This window comes from Cyanistes caeruleus, chromosome 5 (genome assembly GCF_971803275.1).
Source record: "Cyanistes caeruleus chromosome 5, bCyaCae1.hap1.1, whole genome shotgun sequence".
Taxonomy (NCBI): domain Eukaryota; kingdom Metazoa; phylum Chordata; class Aves; order Passeriformes; family Paridae; genus Cyanistes; species Cyanistes caeruleus.
In genome coordinates, this window is record NC_141705.1 from 18388935 (window position 1) to 18415868 (window position 26934).

The window sequence follows — 26934 nt, forward strand, 5'->3', positions numbered from 1 at the left end:
AGTAATTTTAAGGCTTGGTTCCTATTTACTCAGCATGTAAGAAGTATACTTACATATCTTAAGTATTTTTTTTTAAATTATTTTGAAAATCAAGACCTCTTTACTTTGTGGTAAGAAAGAACAGCTCATAAACGAAACTCGCAGCAATAGCTGCGTTACTTACTTGCTAACACTAGATGGGGTGTAAGGAAAGAGTGAAGGGGAAAATCAGGGAACAGCAAAACCTTGGCGGTCCGAAGTACCTCAGACACAGAAGAAAGATTTAACTAATCTGAGCATGGCTTTCTCCACCTTGTTAAAAGCCAAACCTGATCATAAATAGACAGTGACGTGTTTTCCCACCCTGTCCATTCCTCTGGCAGCGTAGGACCTCACAACGTGGATATTTTATGTGCAACACACCACTATTAGTCACATTAACTACATTTTATTCATCTATTGAAAGAGTACATACACATGTAAGTAGCATAGATTTCATTAGCTCCTCTTTACTAAAAAAAGCTCAATGTATATACAACCTTAAAATGCTGCTGCTGTAGCTAGTGCATATTAAATCAATGCTTACATAAACTAATAATCTTTACATAGATTTATGTATTTTAGAATACATTAAAAATTATCAGTGGCATTTTCTGTTATCCTTTTTAACTCACTGATGCTCTAACATTTCCATGAATTATGGATATGCATATTTTATTTACTATTGAAAATAATTTCTATTACAGAATATAGGCAATGGAGACAAACCCATGGTAGCATTTGGAAAGGCAGAAAGTATTTTCAATTATTAGTGATTTTTGTTTTTATGCCTGCATCCTGCAGCTTTTCCTTGGGAGCAGGAAGAGCACAACAAGGCTCTTTTTGAGATCTTGCCTTTGTTTAATCCTGTGAAAAGTACCATAACCTTTTCTTAATTCAACTGGTGCTTTTTGTCCTCTCTCTTAGCTGCTTTGACTTCCTGTGCATGAACTCAGCAGAACAGGCAGGCCAGTGTCTGACTCCAGGCTCTTCCTGAAGCTGGGAGGGATGCTGAGCTGGGCTTTCTGACCAACCAACACAGCTACTCAGCAGAAGTGGCAGCCTGCCTGCAGAATTCATTTCCCTCACTCTCTTCTTCTGGTCCCATGGGAATGAACTAGACTCCTGTGCATCACTTTATCCTCTTTATTAAGCCTGTCTCTGCAGAGACCATTTTAATTTAATCCAACTTGATAGCCAAGTCTCAAAATCCCCTTGGCTCTTGAGACAGTACAATCTCCTGGTATTCAATACACAAGCCTTTTTCCAGCATCCTCTTGCTTCCCTTCAAGGATCCAATTTCTCTAAACTAGCTTTTCACTCTGACTGATGCCCCTTCCTGAGTAACTAGAACTCATAGTTGAGCCCTGAAAGAAAGTGCTGGTGCACTGAGAAATGCCACCCTGATCAGAATATCTAACTCCAGTGAAACTTGCATGCTTGACAGAAAAGCAATACAAAATGCTTTCCCACAACATAGGCTAAATAAATTTTGCTTGCCAGCCATATCCACTTTAAAAAGTAAACTTGTAGCACAGTAAGAAGTTGCATTTACTGGCAGACATTAATTTCTTTGTTTTGTCAGATTTGGTAGCTTAATCCTGGGACAGGTATTGCTAAACCCTGCTGCAGAGCCTTGGTTTGCATCTACTGGTCTTGACTGAACCACTGGGAATGACACTGCACTGGGATTCGGAGGGCAGTGCTCAATATTTCAGAGGGTGGGATGGGCCAGGTTGCCAGTGTAGTTAAAAACAAAACCAGGTCGAACAACTCTGTAGGAAAAAAAACCCCTAACACATAATTGAAAATCAGAATGAATTATGTCTCTGATAGGCCAGTAATAACTGCATTTCATAGCAGAGTGGCAAAAGTTGGGGAAGACTGTGATATGCCACGTCACTGATAGGTTATGGCTCCTCACAGGAGTCATTATACATAATCCTCTTGTGCAGCACACTTCACACCCTGGATATCAGAAAGCCTGTGAGAACATCTCTGCTTGTGATCACACATCCAGGGGAAAAATGTGAAACTCATTCAGCAGAAGGATGGTGAGATAGACCCAAGTATGAAGGAATAAAGGACAGTTTCCTTTGCTCCTCCTGCTTTATGCAAAGCCTCCCTATTATCCAAAGCAGCAGTGCAGCAGCAAGACATGATACAGCAACCTAGTAGACTAAGCAATATGGAAACTTAAAGAATTATGTTGTGTAAGTGAACAAACAAGAGCTGTGATACACAATTTTGTTGGGTAAGGGTGACAAAGAGCCTTTCCAGGAAAACAGTCCCTTGCTGTTATCCTGAGAGAGGCTGTGTGTGCCAGGCTTGCCCTATTTAGGGTGATGGAAAGCCTTGGTCTGTAACCACCCAAAGCACCAATGAAACACGGTGTCCACACCCTCCTTTTTGACCTTCAATGGATTGGCAATCTGGCAACAGCCTGGACTCACCCAGTGGAAATCCTTCTTGGAGGATTAGTTCTAGCCTGAAACAGCTCCAACAGCTTGGTTTCAGATGACTTGGTGACACTGAAGTCACAGTTAGACTTTAGCCAGAAGGAGGATTTTCAAAATACAACTTTCATGTCCTGAACCTGAATTTATTGCTGATGAGCTGTGCTGGGGGGGAAATGCTGGACAGTAAATCACCTCACTGAGTACAGAGAAGCTACAACATGGAGTGCATCAATGCTGATATGTGTTTCAGGCAAAACTTAAGCTCTGTCCTCTGGAATGAGAGTTCACCACAGAAAAACATATTAAACACCCAGAGTATACTGGGAATCATCAAGAAAAGTATGAATTAGGGCAAAATGGAATAGATGTCTGGAATGCCTATTAAAACAGAGGGTGGGTGGGATTTGTAGTTGATTTTTGCATGGCATCATGCACATTTCAGGTATTTTCTATCTATGTTAACTTGTTAAGATCTCACAGTCCTGAAGAGACACGCTCTTCCTGGCTACCCATTTACTGTGGGCTGGACTACTTGTTATGCACAATTTGTTGCTGGAAAAAAAGTGAATAATGGAAGAAAAATGCAAATAGATTTTGACTCTCCCTTCAGTCTGCAATGAATTATAATGATGTCTTGGATTTATTGTGAACCAGAAAGAAAGATCTTGAAGAGAGAGCTCAGTGTATTCTGGAATGTTTCTCTTTGCTTTTACAATTCATCAGCAACCATGAAGAACTGACTCTTAATATTAAAACTTACACTACTGAAATGTTAATTTAGGAGTCAAGGTATTTTTTTTTTGCTTTGTTTGGCTCACTCTTCACTTTCTTTATGTGATGTTCAGCTCAAGGTAGTTTTCTGGATAAAATTTAGATCATTCTCTTAGATGTCAACATTAATTCTAATGCGCTGTACTCCTCTTTGAATGACTGCAGATTGCAAAGTGTCTTTGAAAAAGGATAAAATGGACATGTCATGCAGCAACCAAGTAAATGCAGTCCCTGATTAATATGCAAGTCTGAAAAGTTCAGAAAATGTCATCATACTCCATAGGTGCACCCTGTTTTTGGAAAGGTCTCTTTTTGTTTTGTTTGTGTATAAATGTCATTCTACATAAATTTCACTCCAGCAGCTTTTCATAAACTCAAGTCAATGGTGATATGTTCAAATATTTGAGTGTTTCCTTTAAAGCTAGATGCAAAGAAAAAATCTCTTCGATCTGTTGACACAGCTGTGAAAGACCGTGGTGCTTGCACGTAGATTTCTTTAAATAATCTGAATATCTTCTTTTCACCATCCCACTGGTAAATCTGGGAGAAGGTATAGTCACTTCCCAAGGCTAGGTAATAATTGTTCTTGAAGGAGAAAGGCTGCAGCGTCATGGCTCCTCGGGATGGAAGAGCCTGTATCTCCACAAACTGTTTGCTGTTCCATTTCATGACTCTGGAGTCACCAATGAACCTCGTGAGTGTGATGTAAAGGTCATCTTGCATCCTGAAACTCTTCACAGCCAAGACATCTTCCATGTTGGGGATTTCACTGTGTGGGACAAACTTTTTGGAGGCTTTGTTCCACTGGAGTATAATGGGCACCTGGGAACGGCTAGAGAGGATTAAATGTGATTTCCCATCTATATCGAGAAACTCAGCATCAGTGTCCCTGAACCACTCGTGAAGAGACTGATACGAGTAAAATCCTTTGTTATTCCACTTATACACCGTTGACAAACCTGCTTTAGAGCTATCTGCTATGACAAAAAACATTTCACTGTCAATCTCAAAAAGCTCTATATCATTTGGCTTGGAAATGCGAGATACTTCAATATCCTGGAATTTGACAAACTTCGTCCAGCTTTCATCAAACTTGTATATGTGTGAGCCACCAAAGAGCTGTGCCACCACCACAAAGACTTGGTCACCAACAAGAATGGCTTTACATCCCACTATAGACTGACCTATTGGCCAAAGAGAGAAAACAAAACAACACATGTATTAGCGCAGCACAAACCACCCTTTGCACCATAGACATGATCAAATCACCCCTCCTCTTTTTTTAAACCTGCACCATCTCATAATTTTATCTGCTACATGCCATCAGAGCATCTTCTCAAGCCTTTTGTTTCCCAATAACTGGAGAGATGACTTGTCCCACCCTGCAATGTGTGCATGTATGATGTACCATAAAATGCTAATTCCTTTACAAGCAAAATACTTTTAATTTCTCTGTTTGTTCAGACACATGGTCCCTAGTATCCAAAAGAATTATTTAAGCTAAATATTATTATTTAGAAGTGACAAGAATTTTTATCTTGCCGTTTGTCGCATATCTGAAATTCTCTTATTCTTGTAATGTCTATCTTTCCATCTTCACTAGAAAAATGAAATATAGTATATTTTTCTTGCTCTAGAGGGGTTAGAGTCAGCTTTTTTCTACTGTGCACAGAAATATTGATGTATCTTTTGGATATATCACCTGACAACAGGATGAAAAAGAAAAATCTAACTCTGTTGTTTGTGTTAGGTATTCTTGAGATTTTGTTAAACTAGAAATATTTCGGAATATTGCAGTTGCCAGATAGATCAGATCAGGTTATGATCTGTTTTGAGAATGTCAAGTTCCACTAAACAAGAACCACATCAAAAAAGTAACAATGAGACTATTATGATAGGTGTTGTTGGAAGCAGAGAGGAGTTCCTTTGTGAAGCCCAGAGTTTAAGTAGAACTGCAGCTGCACTAGGTCCCAAATGCATCCTTGGCCAGTCACTACAGGAGATTGACTCCTCTGCTGGTCCTCTACCCATGGCTTTCAGAGCTGGCCTGGGGTGATCTGCCACCATCCCAGTGTGGGAGAGCTGGGAGTATCTTCATCTCAAGTACAGCAACGTATCTGCAGCGCAGGCATGAATGGTCGAGCTGATCATGCAGGCTTCTTCTGATCTAACTTAGTCAAAACACAGACTCTTCTAGAAGAGTTTTCACCTGTCTCCTTCTGCAGAGGACAGCAATGCTTTTCATGTTCACTGTAAAAGGCAACCTTGACAACTAGCTCAGCTCCATAAGCCTATGTTATAAAGGGCTAAATTTAGATATCCAAATGCCAAGCAAATGGTAAGTAGTGAAATTCTCTGTAGAGCTGGCTCCAGAGCTCTACAAAACACACTTCAGGTTCTGCAGGAGGCTCTTTATGTGCCTGTGTCCCCTAGCAAAAATCTCAGGTTCACGAACATTTCAGAGTCCAGAGCTCCAGCTCAGACCTCCCAGGAACAAACTCTGAGTGTGGAGCTAGGACATAAGTCCCTGGCAGAAATGTCTCCTGATCAAGTCATTCATTCAGAGGAAGGTGAAATACACCTGGAAGGCAGCTAGCTATCTTTGCACATGAGTCAAACTCTCATTTCTGGAGCTTTTCTGAGGCTCAGCTAGCTCTCTCTGGGCTGTTGACTGAGTTTACATCCCTGGTGCTTATTTTACCCTAATCTGCTAAAACACAATGAAACCTTAAAAAGCAAAATTTTTCATTTCCAAAATTTCCTGACAGAGGGGTAGCTTCTTGTAAACTTTTGTTACTGAGACACACAGCTGATCTCAGGGGGTAAGTGCTTGCTGCCTTTGTAGAAGCCAACACCAGAGGAGGACACAGTGTACTCTATGTCTCACAAAATATAAGGTAAAAAATAATCAGTCACAGACAACAAGGAACAGGAGGGAAAGATGCTCCATGGATAATTTAGCTCCTGAGTCTTCAAAACATCTGGCTTGGAGTATCTGGGAAATCAGGCAGCAGATAACAGCTTTGAAGACTCCGTCTCTGCTGTCATGGTGTGACTGAGCACCACAAGTGTTGGTTAGGGACGGACTGGTTGTTAGAAAATCAGCATTAGAACATCACCTGGCATCCACACAGGCTTTTTGTTTGATCAGTAATCTGGTCAAGATGTTAATTGAGCATGTTTGTAAATTGAAAGTAAATGCTGAAGCTTTACAGCACATCTCTTTAGGTAACAATCACAGCTTAAATATTTCTGTCCATTTTTAACTGGCTTCCTGGTCAGCTCACCCTAAAAGGATCCTTCAGACCCGTTTCCTCCTACATGCAATAGATTATTTTTATATTCTGTTTATACTTGCAGCCACTTTGGCAAGATCAAGTGCTCCTTCAGCTTCTGCTTTAACTTGCTGTGTGACTAAGGCAGTGAGTGCTATGTTGGGCCATAGTGTGACATTCACAGCAAGTGTTTGTGCCTTCAGAAAACTTTACAAGGTTGGACAAAAAAAGCCTAGTTTGTGTGCTACAGTTAAATGTGCATGTGTCAACAAGATGCCTTACTCCATGGAGTCAGTCATGTCCAAATATCACTCCAATCAGCCAAATTCAACAGGAATTCAGGACAAAACCCAACAAACTGATCTCATCTACAAATCTTATCCTTGTGAAATGCCAACAGTTCATCAGTGACTGGAACCCCAGTGTTCATATACCTGTGATATTGTCGTAACTCCTGAAATTCATTTCAATGTGATCCCACTCCAGCACCATGCAGTTCTCCATGCTGGGCTGTGCAATAGCTACAAACACATCATTCTTTGAGTTGAATGTATCCACTGAAACAGACTGGTAGGGCAAAATCTGGTGGACAACAAAATCTAGAAACATACATTTATAACAGTTAGGATACATCTTTGCTGGAAACAGAGTAAGTGGTCACTGATTAGAATGATGTACACTGAAAAATGAGTGAAATACTCTGGATTTTGTATAACGCTATCATGGAAGTATCAGTGCTCATGTTAAGCATCAGCAATAGGGAAAGTGTCTCCTGCTTCAGGTATCATGAACTGTCCTCTGGAAATGTATTTGTCAAGGAGATCAGATATGTAAATAGTGAAATAATTCAGATTTTTCCAGCTAGGCTGGCTACTATCAGTGAAATAGAGAGAGAAGTCTCTTTCCCCACAGCTGGAAGTTGCTTTCCCGTCAAGTGAAATGGCCTTGCTAGAATCACATTCAAGCTGAGAGACAGCAACTACCAGCTGAAGTCCAATAACTTCTTAAGTCATGCAAATTTAATCACTAGCAATTTGTGTTATGCTAAACCAGGCAGAAAGTGAAATGATATCTGAAGTTTGCCTGGGGATAACCCCATTTTGCCTAGACCACAGACAAAATGGTGTAATCAAAAACTCAGTTAACATAATGTTTTATGGGGCATTATAATGTAGTTTAGGCATAAAATACAATCAACCTGAAAATTACTATCCAGTGGAAAACTTATCCTAGACAGTAAGACTGAGCAATTGGAGCAACCTGTAAAGATTAGGAGTGTAACTCCAGAATTAAAGACTTCTTTTCTCAAAAATTAAGTGCCTTTGTAGACTTAATTTGAAAATTTACCCTGGGGTATGTCAGCAGTCATGGGGCAAACTGAGGAGACTTGGGTCTGAATTTGACATTTGACCAGACAGCTGTGTAAGATTTCTATTATCAGGAAAAAACATGATGTAGCAGAGCTGAGAAAGCACTCAGGTCTAAAATGTGGTAGGAGGCCTGCGTTGAAATAATGTATGGATATAGATATGTAGAAAAGGAAAGGCATCTTCCCTATGATGGCATTTCTGTGCAGAACCACACACTGCTCTGTTTTAAACCCCATTTGCTACACACCTTCACCGTGCACTCCTATGCTGGAAGGGCCTGAGCATCCAGAGATTTTGGTGAAATGGTAATTAAGTCCTCACTCGAGTCCCTTATTTTGGTGCATTATGAAATAATTGCTTCTGAATGAGGAACCCTCTGTTTCTGCATGCTTGAAAGCCTTGCCCTTGAGGAGTTACACTTGTGGAGAATAAAGATAGATGACTACCATTAAACAAACAGAGCAGATTCCACAGCTGTGAAAGAAGTGACAGTCTTCATTCTTCGAGGGACTATTATAAATAGAGCTTGGGTTTGGTTCATAAATGCTGGTTGGCAAACAAGAAAGTTATCTTCATTCTCACTGGGAAACTAAAAGGGCTGACACCAAAGTACGCAGAAAGTAAAAATAACTGACCAGTTATAAAAGGTAGCTAAATGATGGAGCAATAGCAGATACAGTTACAGAAAATAAAAATATTTTTAAATCTTGAGGAAAAAACCCAAAAAACTAATCCTGAAAAGACATCTCTTGAAATCTGAACCATTGTGAAACACTTTGGGGGAATCTGTGAATTGAAACAAACCAGTCTGTATGCGAAAATGGGTAGGTAAATAATTTGTAATCAGTAAAAAGCAATAAATGTTGGTTTTAGCACCAGCTGGGAATACCAGACTGTAATGTAGAACAGGGTTACACAGTTAAAGTTGCTGCTATATCAGGGTTGCAAAAAATTTAGGCCTTGGGGGCTTGATTTAGTTCTACATCTTGCTGTAATGCTAGAAAGAGCTAATACAGTAAATACAGGATTGGGGAAGAGCCTTTTCCAATATCTTTCTCTTTTAAGCCCGATCCCCTGGATGGCAGAGGGCAGAGGACACAGCTTTCCCCCAGTGCTCCTGGCTGCATGAGCTGTCCCTCTCTCCTTCCCAGCCCATACACACTTCTCTTTCCCTTTCTCAAGACACGTGGCTTTCACGCTGGCTGAGCATGGGGTGTCGCCTTGTCCTCCAGTCACTTATTCCACTTCTGCTCCCTCTGTGGCTGAACTGGCATCATGATGTCACAGGTGAGGGATTCAACACTTTTATTGGGCTGGTTTTCCTTCTGGCAGCCCTTGCTTGGGCTGATCCCAGCACGCAGGAGCACTGATGCCAGCACAGGAGGGGACAAGAGTGCAGGGAACATTGGAGGACACTAAGGAAAAATATAAGTGACAGTCTGTTTGGGCAACTGCTCCAAAACTGTATCCTGTAATTCAGTCCCACTCTCATCACATCCCTTCTTCCCTGCAGTGGATACTCCTACTCCAGGTGAGGCTACCCAGGGTCTGGGTGTGCCAGCAGGGAGTGTTGACCATTCTTTCCTTTCTCCCCCTACAGGAGATCTCCAGCACAGGGGCAAGAATGGAGCAGTACCTAGAAATTTGCAAACTACCTCCCTTCCAGACAGCAGGGAAAGAGAAGACCACCTCCAGGAGACAATCGCAGCTAGGTGAAGGAAGGGGAAAACAAGCTTCCAAAGCTCAGTGAGATGATCCCTGACTACAGATCTGGGCAAAGCAGGTCCCAGGCATGCACATGGCCTGTTTCCAGTGGCTGTGGGAACCTGAGACCTTTTTCAGTCTCCTGAAAGTGAGTTACATGTTCCCCTGTGGTGCTCACAGCCACAGCACAGTCCCCTCACACACTGTTGAGGAAGAAAGACAAGAAATGAAGTGAAATGGCTTAACCTGCTTTCATGATGCAAGCACTGAGAAATGGAAAAGACAGATGCTATCACAAAAAGAGTTAAAATGTAGGTCACCAATACTGTCAATCACTTTCTCTGTGAAAAAGCAACAGGATCATTTTGTTCTTTGCCTTTTTATTTCAAATTTGGCAGCTCCTCTTTCCATCTCTCCTGTTACCATTGTAGCAGTTCAGCTGATGAAATGAGCTGACTGGGCCAACAAGACACACGTTTTACCAAGCAAACTGCTTTGTTACCACATCCTGCATCCAGTCATGCTTGGCACAGAGTGCTGGAGACCAGAAATGATGGAAAGTTTGATCCCACCTGGCAAAGGAGTGAAATACTATACTAAAGACTAACATGAATGCAAGAGGTTTGCAGAGCCCTGCACACCACCGACTGGGAAAGGAGAATACACCTATAGGGTATATTACTCTACTTAGAATACAGTATGTATTCTAAGCCTGTGACTAATCAGTCCTCAGGGAAGGAATATGGGTATATTTACACTCCCTCTGGATCTGGGGGAGGCAATGGTAGAGAAGGAGAAAGCAGCAGTGGCCTGACACCGCAGACCACCAGGGAGCAGAGTATGAGAGCTACATGCTGTGCTGTGGGAGCGCTTCTCTGAGGGCATTTGAACATCAGTTCAAATGGGATATTCAGCTGGGCAATCCTTGCCCCATGGAACACCTTGGGTCCCCAAAAACTCTGCAGCACATGAAATTAGATTCATGCTTGGTGTAATTTCACTTACAGCAGACAAAAGGACAATGCTAAGGGTGAATTTTGCTTGGAGCAACTTTGCAGTGTCTAGGTAAAAAAAAATGATGGAGGGCTGATAGGTCAGGATAGGTTTGAGGACCTGAGGATATGTTTGTTTCTCTTGTGCACTGTTAGTGCTACACAATTGTTTAAACCAGATTGCAATGAAATAAAGCCTGCTTTTACTTTGCATTGCTGTGCCCCAGTGATGTGGCAGACGAGGAATGTAACTTCGGTGCTGTTCTAAATTTCATTGCTCTCCTGTGCTTGACATCCTTTTATGCAGCAGATTATTGCACTTTACCACTGCTGCTCTTCTGCCATAGTTTTGAATTCTGAGTTCATTCTCTTTCTCTTCACATATTGCCATCAAAGCACCTCTCATACCTTCTCCTGAAATTTCATTTTGCATTGCTAGTAATCACCTTTTCTCTTGTCTTTTAATAATAATGACTGACTTGATGACAGATAAGAACTTGCACACCTTTGATATTACTGTCTAGAAAAAAGGCAGAGCGCTGACATCCTATTCAAAAAAGATGAAAAACAATACCCGCAGCTGATATTTTCAGTTATATGATGTGACTACATTTAAAGATAGGTAACTGCAGCAGTTTCGGCATAAAATATAAGCATAACCACATGCAAATTTCTCTTTGCTCCCTTCAGCATGCTTTACATTACCTTAAAAAATAAAAAATCAAAATCCTAGGCAAGAGAGTAGTCAGAATATTATTGGACTTTTCTCTTCAACTTAATGGAGTTCCATGAAGAACTTCTGGCACTATTGCCACCATCTTTGATGCCAATAAATCATGATTTATCAAATAAAGATAACAGCTATAGCCACGTTTTAGAACTTACTTTCATTGCTTTCTGTGAAATACAGAGATTTTGGGAAGCTCATCTGCCATAACTATGTGGCTTCATTCCAGATAATAGAAAGCATTTTGTGATGAAAATTCAGCTACAAATTGAGTCATAATCAAGTCTTTTGGAATATGAATAGGCAGAGCTCTTCTCCCATTATCACTTAATCCAAATAAAAACTCAGTGCTTACTTTAGCTTCTAAATGTAATTTTCACATTTTGTACTTGTTCTAGTACTTGGAAGTGCTTTGTATGTAACCCTTTCCTCCCCCCAGGTCATGCTCACAGAAGTGAAAGGGTATCATCTAAACTTCTGAAATTTAACCGTTTGTAGTGTGCTTAGAAATATACATTCTGAATACCTGTAGTGGTGCATTCATAATCAAAACTTGTCACATCATTTAACTTCTTATCCTGATATTCTGCTGGACCAATACACAGGACATCAGAAACAGTGGAATTTGTCATCTTTAACCACAAAAACAACCACTTGGCTTTGCAGTCACACTCAAATTTATTTCCCCTTAAATCTCTAAAAAAACACACAGAAATAAACATATTTGAAAAGGTTGATAGCAATATGAGTACTTGGCATGCTGAATTTCAAAATATCTGAGTATCCTTAAATTGTTCTGAATTGAAAACAGGGGAGTTTCTTCAGTTTTATTTGGACTCCTTTGTTATGAGCTCTTTTTCACTGATTTTTTTGAAAAACCTTTGCAGTCTATGGTCATATATAATCATAGTAATGGAGCACTGTGATTCAAGTCACCTCTTTTATAAGTTTTCATAGGATGAGGACTGTAATGTAAAATACATCCTGACATTCAGGTTGTCTGCTGCAAGCCTCCTTTGCACCATTTACCACTGACACAGATAATTCTCATCCCTTCACTAAACTGTACTGCTGGTTGACAGAGCAGCCTTGCAGACATAAAATACAGATGTAAGACTTGTATTTTTTGAGTTGCTGCTGATGTAGAGTCAATTTAACTTCTTCCTGCTAATGTATGTGCAATTTCAGCACTGTACCTGTTCTTTGATCCTCTGGCAATTTCTGAGGCCTACAATTTTACTTTTCTGTTTGGAAGAACCAGGCCAAAAATAGGGGAATGCTAGTTACACAGTGAAATACTGTGTACAGAATGTCAGCAATGTGCTACAACGGCACAGAAACAAGGAAAATAAGATTTTTTTTTTTTTTAACTAATCACTTGTACTAAAATAATCTCAAGGAATATGCAACAATAATAGGGAAATACATTCAGAGAATCTGTAGTTTTAAAATTCATTGTCTCCCTTTCTCTAGAATACAATTTAAATGAGACATCAGAAAGAAGTACAATAACACAAGCTATGTACAGAAAACACAAGCTACATACAGCATCATGAGAAGCAACAGTGATTTAAGAAATAGCAGTTACTTTAGAAAAGTCTATCAAACAAACAATTATAAAATGAAAAAACAGCTAGAACAAAAAAATGCATTTTTCTGTATAGATACCAGATACAGCACCACACACCCAGAACCTAAAACTGAGAGCAAGAGTCATAGAAGCAGTAGAAGGATTCTCATTACTTACAGCTCAATTAAAGAATCTAAATCACTGAAGACATCCTTTGGCAGAGTTTTGAGATGGTTATTGGCCAAAGAACTAGAAAAGAAAGTTAGAGCTTATTATCATTGCTATCTCTTACCTTGCAATTCTTACCAAGTCTGAGCTCACTTACAGCTTGCTAATTATCTGGTGCTGTCCAGCCACTGGCACTGTTAGAAGTTACCAGGAACAGGCATTAATTATTCTCATTTAAGAATGGAGATTGCTTGAAGTTCACATAAAAGTAAAATATTTAATGCTGGTTTTTTTGCCCAGGTGTAAATGCAACCCAATCACTGAGCACACTGAAAAGAAGCAGGAATGTTAATCATGACTAGGCAGTGTGGTGGTGGTGTTGGTACCAGCACAGCACCGTGGGTACCAGTGGCATCCCAGACCCAGCTGTGCCTGCACACAGGCAGCCCAACGTGAGGCAGTGCTGCCCAGGCAAGAATTGCTGTAAGGCTGGTTCTTAATTTATGGAAGGCATGTTGTTGACAGCAGGAGGAAGCTGACACAGAGGGAAGAGAAGTTTTCTGTGTAGCAGAAAACACAGTGGTTTCCCAGGAGAGTTTTGTTCAAGTAGAAATTACCCTATCAAGTGTTAAATAACTTACAGGTGAGTCAGGTCACGAAGGCCACGAAATGCATTTCTTGAAATGGTATCAATTTTGTTTCCTTCAATAAATCTAGGCCAAAAAAAAAAGCATTTTAAAATACTTTAAGTAACATTATTATTAGCATCACGGTGCTTTAAGCTCTAGTTGCCAGATGCAGCATAGTTCTGGGCAGCTCCTTCATACTGAAAGGTAGGAAGTCTCAGTGGAGCTGCTCATGTTCCCTTTTCCCCTTTTCTTGGGCAGACTGCAAGGAACAATGCAAGTGCCTGGCAGCACAAGGGATGGCACATGACACAAATGTCTAGCAGAAATGGAACAAAGTGAACAAGGCAAAAAAAGTTATTCCGCTCTTGGTAATCCTCCTAGGATGTGTTGTGTGAGGCAAGAGACCCGTGTAGGACAGCCACCTGAGGCAGACTTTAGAAGCTAAAGTCCTACCTTCCCCTCTCCCAAATCACCAGCATTTTCAAACCAGCAGGCAGCACAGCAGGGCCAGGGCTGCCCAGGCTGCAGATCTGCTCTGATGGGAGCTCCTGTGGCTGCACACACACACGGAGCCACCTCCATATCCACACAGCCCTGTCTATAACTGTGCACGTTTGACATCTGCACCAACAGCAAGACCACTGCCTTGGTTTAGTTCTGGCTGCCAAGTTCAGCTCTGCCCAGCTGGGACGTCTCCTCTGCAGGGTGCTGGCTGCACACAAGTCACAGCCCTATGCACTGGGGGAATAATGACAGGCACATATCGATTCCAGGGCACACTGCTCCTCCTGACTGCACATCAGCATTTAAAGAAAGAGCTGATATTTGAGCAACTTGACCCCTGAGCACTTGAGGACGCATCCCTAAATACACCATCATCCCTGCAAAGTGATTGCAGCCAGGTGGCCATCAAGATATTGCCTGATAAAGCTATACCTGGATGAAGATGACTGTATGCTGACTTTATAAAAGGCTTATGAGAGGAAAGTGCGTCCCTTATTCCTAGGCAGATCTGTTTGCCCTCCAGAGAAGTTAGAGGAAAAATGCTATGTGACAAGGTCTCTTCTACAAGGGAATGAAGATGGGAATGCAGGAGATGACAAGTGTTCTTGGTTCTGCAGTGTAGGTGTAAGAAAAATCCTTCATGAAGTGACAGGACCCTGACTGCAGCAAAGGGTGCAGATGAGATAGTGCTGTGTCAATGTGGGAGATGTCAGAGGCAGGTCAGCCCTTCTGGGGCTGTGTGGAGCCACAGGTTCAGTCCACAAGAGCAGAGGGCCACCCTGCCTCCTGACACCCTCACTGGCAGCTGGCATCCCTGCACAGCACCAGCTCAGCAGTCCATGCAAATAAACAAGGCTACACTGCAAAAAGCTGGAACTCCAGAATTTGCCAGATTCTTGAATCACAAATCCTGGCCTCCAGGAGATGCTACTCTGGGAATTCTGGTCTGTTCGCCATCAAAGCTCCTGTCTTTATCAGATCTGTCTTACCCAGACTGTGTACAGAGTCAGTTTAAGGGTGCACTGAATGCCATTATGAGTGCTGCAAGTGCAGCAGGACATAGCTGGAGATATCTATAATAAGGTATCAGCCATGGGTGCTCCCCAACTGCTCTTTGGCCAGAGACTTTGGCTTTGTACACACAAACACTTCAATACTTCAAATTCCTATTTGTTAGTCAGGTTTCCTTCTTCTCTACCAAGTCTGATCCCTGGTAACTAAGAGACATGAGTTATGGAAGTTGTACTGGTTTTACTGGCTGTATGGCCAAAAAAAAAACCACACAGAGAAAGGCCACTCACAGCCAGTTCCCGAAAGGTGGAGGGGTGACTTGCTGGGAAGAGGAAAAGCTCTATGGAACTGGCAGAAAAGACAACCACAACCACTAACTGAGACCACTTGTTCAGCTGCTAAAAGAATTTGAAACTGTAAGGCTTTACCAGTCTTCACCCTGCTCCCTGGCTTGCAGCTGGTGGTCAGGGACAGAGATTTGCCCTTTGACCATCTGAGGAGATCAAACACCATCAGGGTGTTTGATTCAGACAGGGACTTGGTTGCAGTGACCAGTACAACCACCACGATGTACACTGTACTGCTGGGACAAGCCCATCAGCACTTGAAAGCAGGCCACTAATGGTACAACAGAAAATGTTTTTCTTCCTTTTTACAAACTATAGCAAATTATTTTTTCTCTGTAGACACAAGGAAAAGAGAATGTTTAGATAACTTGCTATCTCTGAAAAATCCAGATGTAGCTGAATCATGGATTTTAGCATATACCATTTACCACTAACCGCAAATTCCATTGTTGGCTACTCCACATGTACCAGACTATTAATGTGTATGTATATATATATATATATATATATATGTATATACACCATACATATATGAATATACACCATATGGTGTACCACACCATAATATCTATTTGCCTTCATGATTTTAGCGAGAGTCAGTTTTATGAGCATCAGTCTTCCTGTAGAAAAGGACAAATGTTTTCCACAGCTACATTTCAGCTTGGAAAGGTGGGTGGAATGAGGATTTTTTTCAGGTTGTATTCATAGTTTCAAACACACCAGCTCATACTGAGTAACACAGAGAAATGCCATCCTTTGGAGTGTGAAGGGAGGACAACCTTGTACCAGGGCTAATACTTTTTTTTAAAAGAAGAAAAGGTGAACTAAAAATAAAAAAATAAGGACCAGAAAAACAAAAGGAATGTAAAAAACAACAAAGTGGATGATATAAACAAAAGGAGAGTTAAATATTTTAAAATAAGAATATAAATAATTACAAAAATTTATTATATGAAATGTATGTTTATGTATTTATGTATTTATAATTAATTAAATAAAGATAAATTCTACGGACATTAAATAGGTTATCAGAAAAAAGGCAAAGTAGGAGACAAAAGTTGGGAGAAGAAAAGCAGAATCAGGGTTGTTCTGGACAGTACACCAGTAATCTGCAATTCCTGCTCAGGAATAGGTCAGGACAGACTGCTCCACCTCTTGTGTGAGGTTCAAATCCCCTTAATGGGGGTGGCACCGTTCTGGAAAGCCAAGGCAAGCTCTCGCTAAGCGTTGCCTTTCTGGTGTGTAATTGCACAGAGACACCTTGCAGTCACAGCATCTTATAAAAATGCACTGTAACATTTGAAAAATTGTCAGCCACCATAAAGAATATTTGCACAGGAGTGGAACATAAATCCTTCAGCTCCCCTGCTCTTGGGAATCACAGTAAAGACCAAGGAGCAGCTCCTCTGCAGCAGGAGTCCTGGCAACTTATCAAAACATCTTTATTTATAAAGGGCATAAAATACCAAACTTACAGGTATTCTAGATGGAAGAGACCAGCAAAGGCATCGTCTCGTATAACAGTGAAGGAGTTGGAGTTCAGCAAACTGAAAATGGAGAGCAGGCATTAGGAAAGCACATTAAAACCTGACACACTGGATTATGCCTGTTGTGTTTATTGCCCATGACCAAACTAATCTTACTGACTTGAGCCCGTATCACCCCACCAATGCAGCACACATAAAATACTGTAGAACGGTCTATTGAAAGAAATTAAAGGCATTACATGATGGGAGTTAATGTCCACTACTCCCCAGGAAAAATGTGCCATTGACCTTGGCTAAATGTAACCTGGTCCTCAACTCTATGGTCCACCGAGCAGAACAAGCCATCATTAGATGGCAGGTCTGCTGAGTGTGGGCCCCATCCACTCACCGCCCCTCCAGCCTGACAACTTTCAAGATTCCACCTCATCACCAATCCTAAGCTGCCAAGCACCAGCTCTCATTAATGCAGTCGCAGTGGGCTCACTCCCTCCGTGCTGCCACGGGAATGCTCCAAGCCTGACCTGCAGATGGGTACAGCCTGCAGTGTGGGAGGACAGCAGCCAGTTTGTCTGCTGGAAACACAGACACGTCCAAAACACCGAGACAGAGAATCCTGTTATCTCTATAAAGCAAAGCGCTGTGTCCAGCGGTGACAGGCGCTGAGGAAGAGCTGCAGTGCTGCCTCCTCCAGGCGCTGCCTTGCCCTACTCCTGTAGGAACTTCAGGGACAAAACATGGTAGAGCTGCACCAGGGAGGCTGAGCCAGCCAGTCACCTGAGCCAGCACAAGACAGCCAGGGAGAAGGAGGTTATGCAGGCTTTGCCAGCAAAGTTCATTCCTTGCTGTGTTAAATTAACAATCTCCAAATGTTAATGTTCAAAGGTGGAGAGGGAAATGTCCTTTCAAGAAAACAGCAAAACTTCTTATTTGGTCTATGATATTAATACTATTCAATTAATTTTTGGAAAATCTCAGAATTTTCCCCTATGAATGAATATGTCTGCACTAATTGCTTTATTAGGGCAACTGATTAATCTCCCTTTTGTATGGTTTTAGGCATTTTACTAAAATTAATTTAGAAGACTAATGAACATGAAATGCAAACTTGCCCTGTGATCCCTGGATATTATGCTAATACTAGATGAATGATCCTTACATTATCCCACAGAAATCTGACAAAGATGAAGACCACCATCAAAAATAAATCCTTACATTACTATTTTACCATGATTACTGCCACAGAAGACATTGTCCTGAGGTGCCCATGTGCTCAGTTATGCATGCAGCTCTTAGTTATTGAATCATTATTTTCTCTCATGTTTTAAGGAAAAAGTTACAAATTACACTAAACAACAGAATTTGTGAGTGCTCAAGGTGGTGATGGTGGTGGTGATAAACCCCTCTTGCTCCCACATCTGACTTACCACTTGAACAACTTCTGCCTTCCTCAACAGCACACCTCTTTCCCTCGAGCATTCACAGCTCGATATCTCCAGAGAATCTACTACAGCTAAGGAAAACCATCTTCATCTGCTCTTCTTCCCTCTCCTAGCACTGCCATCCAAACCAAGCCAGACTCCCCCCAGCTCTAGTTTTCCACCCACAGCTTCTCACCCCTGGATTCCTCCCTTTCCTTCCCAGCTGGCCAGGGTCACAGTTTGCAACCATTTACTGGTGGGCAAGGTCCCCGTGCCCTCTGCTGGGGTCTCAGTGCTGACCCTCAGCTCCCACAGAAACTTGGTTTTGGGACCAGTTTCACACTAAAGGAGGGGAAGGCTTCCACCCCTTGCTTTGCTCACTTCCCTCCAGCATTTTGCATGGAATTCTGCTCCTCCCAGTGGGAAGACAGGCCTTTGAGTCAAAGGAGGTGGGGTGCCCAAGGAGAGGAACCTCCCCATCAGCTACCAGACACCTTCAGAGGCTACCTCTTGCTAAGACCAGTTTTAACATCTAGTTCTGTGGCGAGCACTCAGCCTGGCTTTCCGGCAGGCTTTGGATCTTTCTGCTGAATTTTTCTTTGCAGTGTATCTCTACCTGGGGAGGGGTCAGTCAGTCCTTATGGGGTGGAGTGTGTGGAGGGCCTGTCTGGTGTCAGGCATTCCAGACAGGCTGCACTGGGCTAGACAGGCTGCAGGCTGCTGCTCAGCTTTGCTGCAGACTACCAGAGAAGTGAGTATGCGGGCCCCCCAGGGGGGTTGTACCGCAGTCTCTGTATCTTCCCTGCTGCCTCCCAGGACAGCTAAATTAAACAAGTTTGGGTAAGCTCCTGGAGCAGGAGGCACACACCTAACTACAACAGGCACGACCAAGCAGCTTGCCTGGGGTCAGGGAGGAGGGATGGCTGCAAAGTGCTGGACCACTCTCTCCTGGGACAGAGGACCGCTGGCTCAGAAGGCATCTAAGGGGCCACCTTCCAAGTTGCATGCTGAAGCACGGAGTCATGCTGCAGACAACAGCAGCGCTTCACACACAGAGGATTCCCTCTGAAGTGTGTCCTGGCAGCCTCTGCTCACCCCATTGTGCCCACAGCATCACAAAGGCAGTGCCAGACTCCTGGGCACAAAGTGAGCAGGAGTGAGAGCCAGCACCACATTACTGGGAGACAAAACTCAGCCTTAAACTTGCTAAAGTTGAAGTTTTAAATAAAGAGGAACTTAGGGCATCATGAGATATTTTCCCCTCCTTTAGCAACTAAATACACGTTTTATGAAGTGGTTTCTGAGCAGAAAATGCACCCCTGAGCAGAAATGTTATGAAACAGCAGCTACGCTCGGGGACAGTGGAAGCTGTCTTCTCCCGTTTTCTCCGTTTCGACAAGGGAAAGGGAACTCTATTTAGGAGAAACTGAGAGGCTCTATGCTCAAAGGGATTCTATTCAGGAGGAAGGGGTGAAGTGCTACTTGGCCGTGCTCCTTCCCAGTGCCATACTTACAGCAGCTGCAGGGAGGGCAGGTGGGAAAACATCCTGTCCTTGACTTCCGAGAAGGTCCCGTTGACCAGGCTCCTGGAAAAAGAGATGCCACCCATCAGGCGGGACCGCCCCGCATCCCTTGGCCACCCTCCCGGCCGTCGCTTCGCGCGGAGCCCCGCACTCACAGGGAGCCCAGGCCGGCGGGCAGGCTGCGCGGCGCGCCCGCCGCCCCCACGCACAGCGCCGACTCCCGCCAGCAGCTGCAGGGCGGCCCGCAGCGCGGCCTGCGCGGGGCGGCGGCCGGCGGCAGCGCCAGCAGGGCGGCGGCGGCGCTCAGAGCGGCCAGCAGCCGCAGCGGGACCGCCATCCCGGCACCGCCGCTGCCCGCCCGCCGCTCCCCGCCGCCTCCCGAGCCCTGACATCAGCGCGGCGCCGCCTCCGCTGCGGCGCCGGGACGCGGAGGGGGGGTCCCGGCGGGCGGGGCGAGGCGAGGCGCGGCGGGGGCACCTCGCCCTCCGCCTCCCCGCGGGACAAAAGCCAAAAGCCCCGCGGGACAAAAGCCAAAAGCCCCGCGGGAGGCGCGGGTGGCCCCCGCTGGTAGCCCCGGAATGATGCTACCCCAGAAAATCGGGGCGAGCGTTGAGGCGCTGGAGCGTGTCCAGAGAAGGGCAAGGAAGCTGGTGAAGGCTTTGGAGCACAAGTCCTACGAGGAGAGGCTGCGGGAACTGGGGGTGTTTAGCCCGGAGAAAGGGAGGTTCGGGGTGGGGGGATTTATTGCCTTTCACAATTAACTGAAAAGAAAATTTTATTGGGATGGATGTAGTCTCTTATCCCAGGTAATATGGTATAGGACAAGAAGAAAAGCCCTCGAGCTGCTCCAGAAGAGTTTTGGATTGGATATTAGGCAAAGTTTCTCCACTGAAAGGGTTTTCAGGCATTGTAAGAGGCTGCCTGAGGAAGTGGTGGAACCACCATCCCTGGATGCATTCAAAAAATCACAGACTCATGGAACAGTTTGGGTTGGAAGAGATCTTGAACATCTTCTAGTGCCAAACCCCCTGCCATGGACAGCTTTCGCTAGACTAGGCTTGCAGAGGGCTACCCAACCTGACTTTAGACACTTCCAGGGATGGGGCACCACAACTTCTCTGGACAACCTAATGTGTAGGTGTGCTGCTTAAGGACATGGTTTAGTGGTGCACCTGGCAGTAGTGGGTTGGTGATTGGGCTTGGTGATCTTACAAGTCTTGTCTTACCATAACAATTCTATGCTTCCAGGACCTACTTGAGGAATGTCTAGGTCATTAAATAAGCAAATGGATGATGACACCACACAATTCCAGTTGCTTTCCAGTGGTATGTGTGTGTTAAGTATGCATTAACTGAATCATGTTGTTTCTGAATGCTTGAAAGGTTTCAGAACTCCACGTAAAACCACACTTGTGGTTTTACCCCACATGTTGCGCATCAATAAAAAAATTACCCTTGTAACTTTGTGTTACAAATTACTTGTCTTGTAACATCAAAAAATTACTTTTTGTAACTCTTGTAACTTTCACTATCCTATGTGTGCAAGCCTCTCTTCTTGGTCTGCGTGGGCCAGTTGCAAAATTCCCTTGTCCATTTCCACAGCTGCAGCTTGTGCCTGCTGCCCGTCCCCATTGCCCACACAGGCTCCTGCTAGGTGGTTGAAAACAACAGTGAGACTCCTTCGTGCTGAGCAGACCCAGGTCTCCAACTCCACCCATACACAATCCCTGCAGCAGGCAAAACTTCAGAAAGCATGAGCAACACCTGAGCTAGCGGTTTAATTAATTTATCATCTGATTAGGCAGAAACAAGACAGAGAAATTGTTTGAGGTCAGTGTTAGTCCCAGTTTTCTTTGCCTCGTTTAATCTTTTCAGTGATTTTAATGATTTGTGTAATACGTCTCTTTGCAGGAGTTGTTATGCACCACATCTGCATCTTAATTCTACACCACAATAATCCAAGGATGTTTCTTTCATTGGCAAGTAGACAGAAATTGTTGTGAACCGTTAAAGCTGCTGGATTTCCTGTCATTCTCTTTCAGCTGGGTTGCTGGTGCTTTATCCTGATGTCATTGAAAGTGCCAGAAAAAAAGAATATTAAAAATTATAAGAACACTATCAGAAATCAAAAGGTTTTTTACTGTCTCTCACAGTATCCTTCTGGACAAAATATCCTGCATGCAGCTAGAAACGTCCATAATAGACTGGGTGAGCAGCTGACAGGCTGGGCTTGAAGTGTTTCGGTAAATGGGGTTACATCAGACTGTCAGCCCGGCACCAGTGGGGCTCCATAAGGCTCCATTTTAGGGCCAGAGGTCTGTAAGGTTTTTATAAATTATCTGAACACAGGAAATGAATGTACATTAAGTAAGTTTGCCAATGTTACTAAACTAGGAGGAGCTGTGGACTCCCTCCAGGGCAAAGAGGCCCTGCAGGGAGATGTGGGTAAGACTAGAGGGCTGAGCAGAGACCAAACACATGAAACTTGACATGAACAAGTGGCAGATTCTTCACCTGGGACAGGTGATCCTGCTTATACATACAAATCAGAGGATGAGAGCCTGGAGAGCAGGCACATGGAAAGAGATCTGAAGATCCTGGTCAGTGAAAAGTTGGACACAAGCCAGCAGTGCCCTGGCAGCCAGGAGGGCCAAGCGTGTCCTGGGGTGCACCAGGCCCAGCATGGCCAGCCGGGCAAGGGAGGGGATTGTCCTGCTCTGCCCTGAGCTGGGGCAGCCTCACCTCCAGGGCTGGGGGCAGTTCTGGGCACTGCCATGTCAGAAAGATGTAAAGCTATGTCCAGAGGAGGGCAACCAGGATGGTGAAAGATCTTGAGGGCAAGACTTAATGAGGAGTGGCTGTGATTGCTGGGTTTGTTTGTCAGAAGAGAAGGCTGAGGTGTGACCTGAGTGGGGCCTACAACATCCTCAAAGTGTCAGCAAAGGGGCAGATGCTGAACTCTCTCTGGTGATCAGTGACAGGACACATGGAAATGGAATGAAGTTGCATCAAGGGAAGTTCAGGTTGGCCATCAGGAAAAGGGTATTAACTGAGAGAGTAGTCAATCACTTCTCCCCAGGGAAGATGTCATGCCTCCAAGCCTGACAGAGTTCAAGGAACATGGATCCAGATGGCACTTAGTTGTGTGGTTTTGCTTTAGGTAATCCTATGAGAAACAGGGAGTTGGACTTGGTGATCCTTATCTGCTCCTTCCAATGTGAGTTATTCTATGATTCTATGAAAAAGACACAACAATAACTTCCCAAAACAGCAACAAAGAAATTATATTCCCATGAACCAGACAAGACATTTCTCCATGAAGCGTGACTGCTGTGGCTTTTCAGGGATGCCACTTTGGGAAGACTTTGATACATTCCTTTCCAAGTGGCACTCAGAATTCTGTCAGGAAATACAGCTTCAGGGTTCGGTATTGCTGAAAGGTTTTAAATGTCTAAAAATGCCATATTGGTATGTAAAGCACCTTCCCTAAAAGACACAAAAAGCTAGGAGCCCAACTCCACAACTCAGTTCTTCAACTTTCACTCATGTTAAGCTGTTTCCTGCAGACATCTAAAGATCCCAGAACATTTCAAAATAGAAAACTATTTACCTGCCAGAACTGCCCACAATTAATTTTGCAGACAAGGTGTCTTCTGATTTAGCTGATTTAAATGCATTTTATTTGGTGATCCTCTCTATCTCCCCATGGGAGAGGAGGAAGGATTTTCTCCTGCTGTTCCCATCTGTGGTGTTCTGTGCAGCCTCTTCTGCAGCATCCCTGCTGCAGCCCTTAGTGAGGGGCTGCCAGGCACAGACCACCCTTGCTGGTGGTCTTGAAAGTGTCAGGGGAGGTTCCTCATGAGCTGGAGGAGGATGAGGTGGAATGAGAGGAAGGTGCAGTAGGGCCAGGGCACTGCAAAAGAAGGCACCAGGGTGAAGAGTGTGAGTTTTATCAGAGGCTGAGGACAGAACCTGGAGCACCAGCAGGACACAACAGATGGTCCTGTCCTGCTGAAATTAAAAATGAGTGATTGTTTTGGAAAATTCACATTACAGAAAACAGGTATTTGAGGGGTTAAAAATACAAATATGAATATAGATAAGCACATATAAATTTCCTTAAAAGCATATTTAAAAATGGCTTGGTTTAAAAAGTGATATTTATTTTATCTGTGCAGCAGTATAAAAATGCAGTGGTATAAAAATGAAATCGTCTCTCTTTTTTGAGAAGAAAATAGAAAATTGAATTTGATGTTGAAGTAGAACATCAAAGAACGAGAAATAATACTGAAATGTGCATTTTGCTGCTTTCCTTCAAATTCCAGCTCATAGGCTCAGGTGATTTTTTATGTGGACTTGCAGGAGCATCCATTTAAGTCATACCACAAATAAATGCAGTTGGCTGCATATGAAAGATTGTGCTATTCAATAACCATAGATAAAATGGCATTTCAGAGGGGCAAAGAAGAACTCAGACAGCATGTCAGCAGGCATAATAATAAATATAATAAACACCTGAAGAGATAGGAGAGGTGCAAAGGCTGTGCCATTCCTTTAAAAGAGTCTCTGTAACCGAGGGTGCAGGGGAACATGGGGGTCCCCTGGGACTCAGCATGTACCCCAGTGCAGACCCGTACAATGCTGCATGGGCTCCTCCAACTGCGTGTTACGTGGAAAATACTCTGATTCCCAGGTGAGTATGGCTGAGACATCTCGACCCTGATGTATGACATTATCGCTGTCATTTCTTCTAACACCACAGCTCTTTTTCTTTTCCAAAATTTTGGATATTTATCTTGAATTGTAAAGGGAAAATAAATCAGAAGAGCATTTAGGAGAATATAAATATGAATATGAATATTTTGATGTAAAAGTTGTAAGCTTTGTTTCTTCAGGATCAGGAAGGCACTTTTCACATGTTCTCATGTTCACTTTTCAATCCCTTTTTCATAAACCCCTGCTTTGTTGAGTAAGTATTAACATAGAGGCTTTGACTGTATTTTTTCCTGTAACTTGATGGAAGTGGACAGTTATAGATAGAAGGCTGCTGATCAGGTCACTCCATATAAAAAAAGAGCATGGAAGGGAGAAACACATCAACATTTTGTCTAAGAAAATCTAATTTCTATGGTAGTTTGCAAATAAAAATGAGTTTTGTTGGATCACAACACACCACCACTCCAAGGTAAGAATTTTTTAAAAAATTGTGGATGAGAATGAAGTATATCAGCGGAAGTGTTCCCACCATGAGGACCCTTAATTGCTTATGACCCTGCTGTGGGAGAAGGTATGGGAAAATTAATGCTCTGAGCAATATTCATCTTGCTGTGTGTTTTCCTTTCTTTCTTCACTCATGGTTGATGTGACCTTTTTGGACTCCAACTGCTAGAGGAGATGTACTGCAACATGCAGAGCACGTTATTATTATCTTGAATTTTCTCCAGCTCTCAGACCAAATGTTTAGTCTGCTTGGTCAGGATTAAATGTCCTTTGCTCTTGACTTCTGAAGATTTCTGATCCAGATTGCACACCTGGTATGCTACTGCAGTTTTCCTTTAAAGAAGCACAGAAGCAATTTCCTTTGTTGAAATGCAGCACTACAGGATATGGTTTTATGAAAACTATTTTTAAAAACATTCTCAGAAAAAAAAAATAAAATACAGGTTTCCAAATCCTGCTTTTGGGAGAGCCAGGATGTTCTCTGCACTGACACCATGCTCCCCAACCCCAGTCTCTTACACCAGTGCCATGCTTCAGGCCCTGTGTGGTAAAGGTGGTTATTCACATTACACCAGAAAAAGAGAACTTGATCACATGTGCTGCCCTTGTTTTCTTGTTTTTCAAAAGGGCCCTAAGCTGGGATTCATGGTGGATCCAAATCCCCAGGTCTGGAAAGGAATGGCTGTGGAGAGAGGAACAGGAAGAACAAGTTGGGGTGCAGCAGAGATTTTCACACATAGCCTCACCTACAGCCCTTCCCAAAAAGAGACTTTTTGAGATGAGGTATTAATAGTACATTAGCACCACAGGAATAAAAGCAATAAAAACATAACAAACATAACAACTCACATGCCTTCCTTTTTCCTTCACTTGTGAATCCCTGAGAGACCTTGGGAATCACAAACTGTTTCTTGAAGAGCAAAATTAATGAAGTCTGAACTAAGGCTGTGTATCCACATCCCCATGCACCTTCCCTCCCTGCATCCTCCTCCATTTGGGATCTGCACTTCCTCACTATGTTTTGGTGACCTCACACAATGGTTGCCCCATCCCTGTGCCCGTCAGGTGGGCAAGAAATTGGAAGTAGCTCCAGCTGGCTCTGGGTGTGCCAAGCCCAGCTGCTGCTAAGTGCTGGTACTGCAAAAGCTGAGCAGAAAGAGGGGCTGAATACTCCTTGCCTGCCCCTCATCTCTTCTTCCCAGCAGCTCCCTGAGTGGGAGCTCAGGATATCTGTGTCCTCCACCCTTCTCTCCAAACTGGTTTAAACCCAGCGAGTCCAAAGTTATCAAAGGGTCCTGGCAAGCAGGCACCAATGCAAACAGAGGCAGTAAGAGAAGTCTCATTTCTTTAGGACATCAGGCAAAAGAAAAACCCCATAGAAAGGATGACAATTCTATGAGAAAAAGTGAATTTGTTATTTGCGGGATGGCTGCATTTTGCTGTTCTGCTATATGAAATTTGATATGAAATTTGACCACTTAACTTCCCAGAAAATCAACAAGGGATTTTAACTTTTCTCTTTCCACATTAAAGAAGAAAATATTTCAAATTTACACTTGTAGATGAAAGAAAAATGCATCCTTTATATTTTTAAGGGCAGAAAGATTATGGCATTGGCTACAGAAAAAGCGGTCCACTTCTGGGTGAATTATGTCCTTTAAATTCAGTGAAACAGAATTACTGTATTTTTTCCCATGTTTTGGCAAAGCTCAGATAATCTGCAACCCCTCAAAAACATAGG

The 26934-nt window shown here is 43.2% G+C and overlaps 1 protein-coding gene and 1 long non-coding RNA gene across 2 annotated transcripts; both read right to left on the reverse strand.

Annotated features, from left to right (window-relative positions):
* Positions 1–411: 411 nt before the first annotated feature.
* LGI2 (leucine rich repeat LGI family member 2) lies at positions 412–20310 on the reverse strand. Its single transcript, XM_023925415.2, has 8 exons — positions 20129–20310; positions 19965–20036; positions 17021–17092; positions 13696–13767; positions 13064–13135; positions 11843–12012; positions 6958–7122; positions 412–4432 (listed from the first exon to the last, which is right to left on the reverse strand). Exons 1-8 carry the CDS (start codon positions 20308–20310, stop codon positions 3615–3617), a joined length of 1623 nt encoding a protein of 540 aa, XP_023781183.2. The 3' UTR covers positions 412–3614.
* A 1421-nt stretch (positions 20311–21731) lies between these two features.
* On the reverse strand, positions 21732–26189 carry LOC147652956 (uncharacterized). Its single transcript, XR_015287099.1, has 3 exons — positions 26043–26189; positions 25713–25875; positions 21732–25526 (listed from the first exon to the last, which is right to left on the reverse strand). It is a non-coding gene; the product is annotated as an uncharacterized LOC147652956 (long non-coding RNA).
* Positions 26190–26934: the final 745 nt, after the last annotated feature.

Bases quoted from the DNA above. Each gene is read 5' to 3' on its own strand.
- LGI2 (XM_023925415.2), bottom strand. From the start codon at position 20,310: ATGGCGGTCCCGCTGCGGCTGCTGGCCGCTCTGAGCGCCGCCGCCGCC. The intron at 13,768-17,020 runs GTAAGTTTGGTA...TTTTTGGCCTAG, and splicing joins CTCTTCCATCTAGAATACCT to ATTTATTGAAGGAAACAAAA. The intron at 13,136-13,695 runs GTAAGTTATTTA...TTTCTTTTCTAG, and splicing joins CTTCGTGACCTGACTCACCT to TTCTTTGGCCAATAACCATC.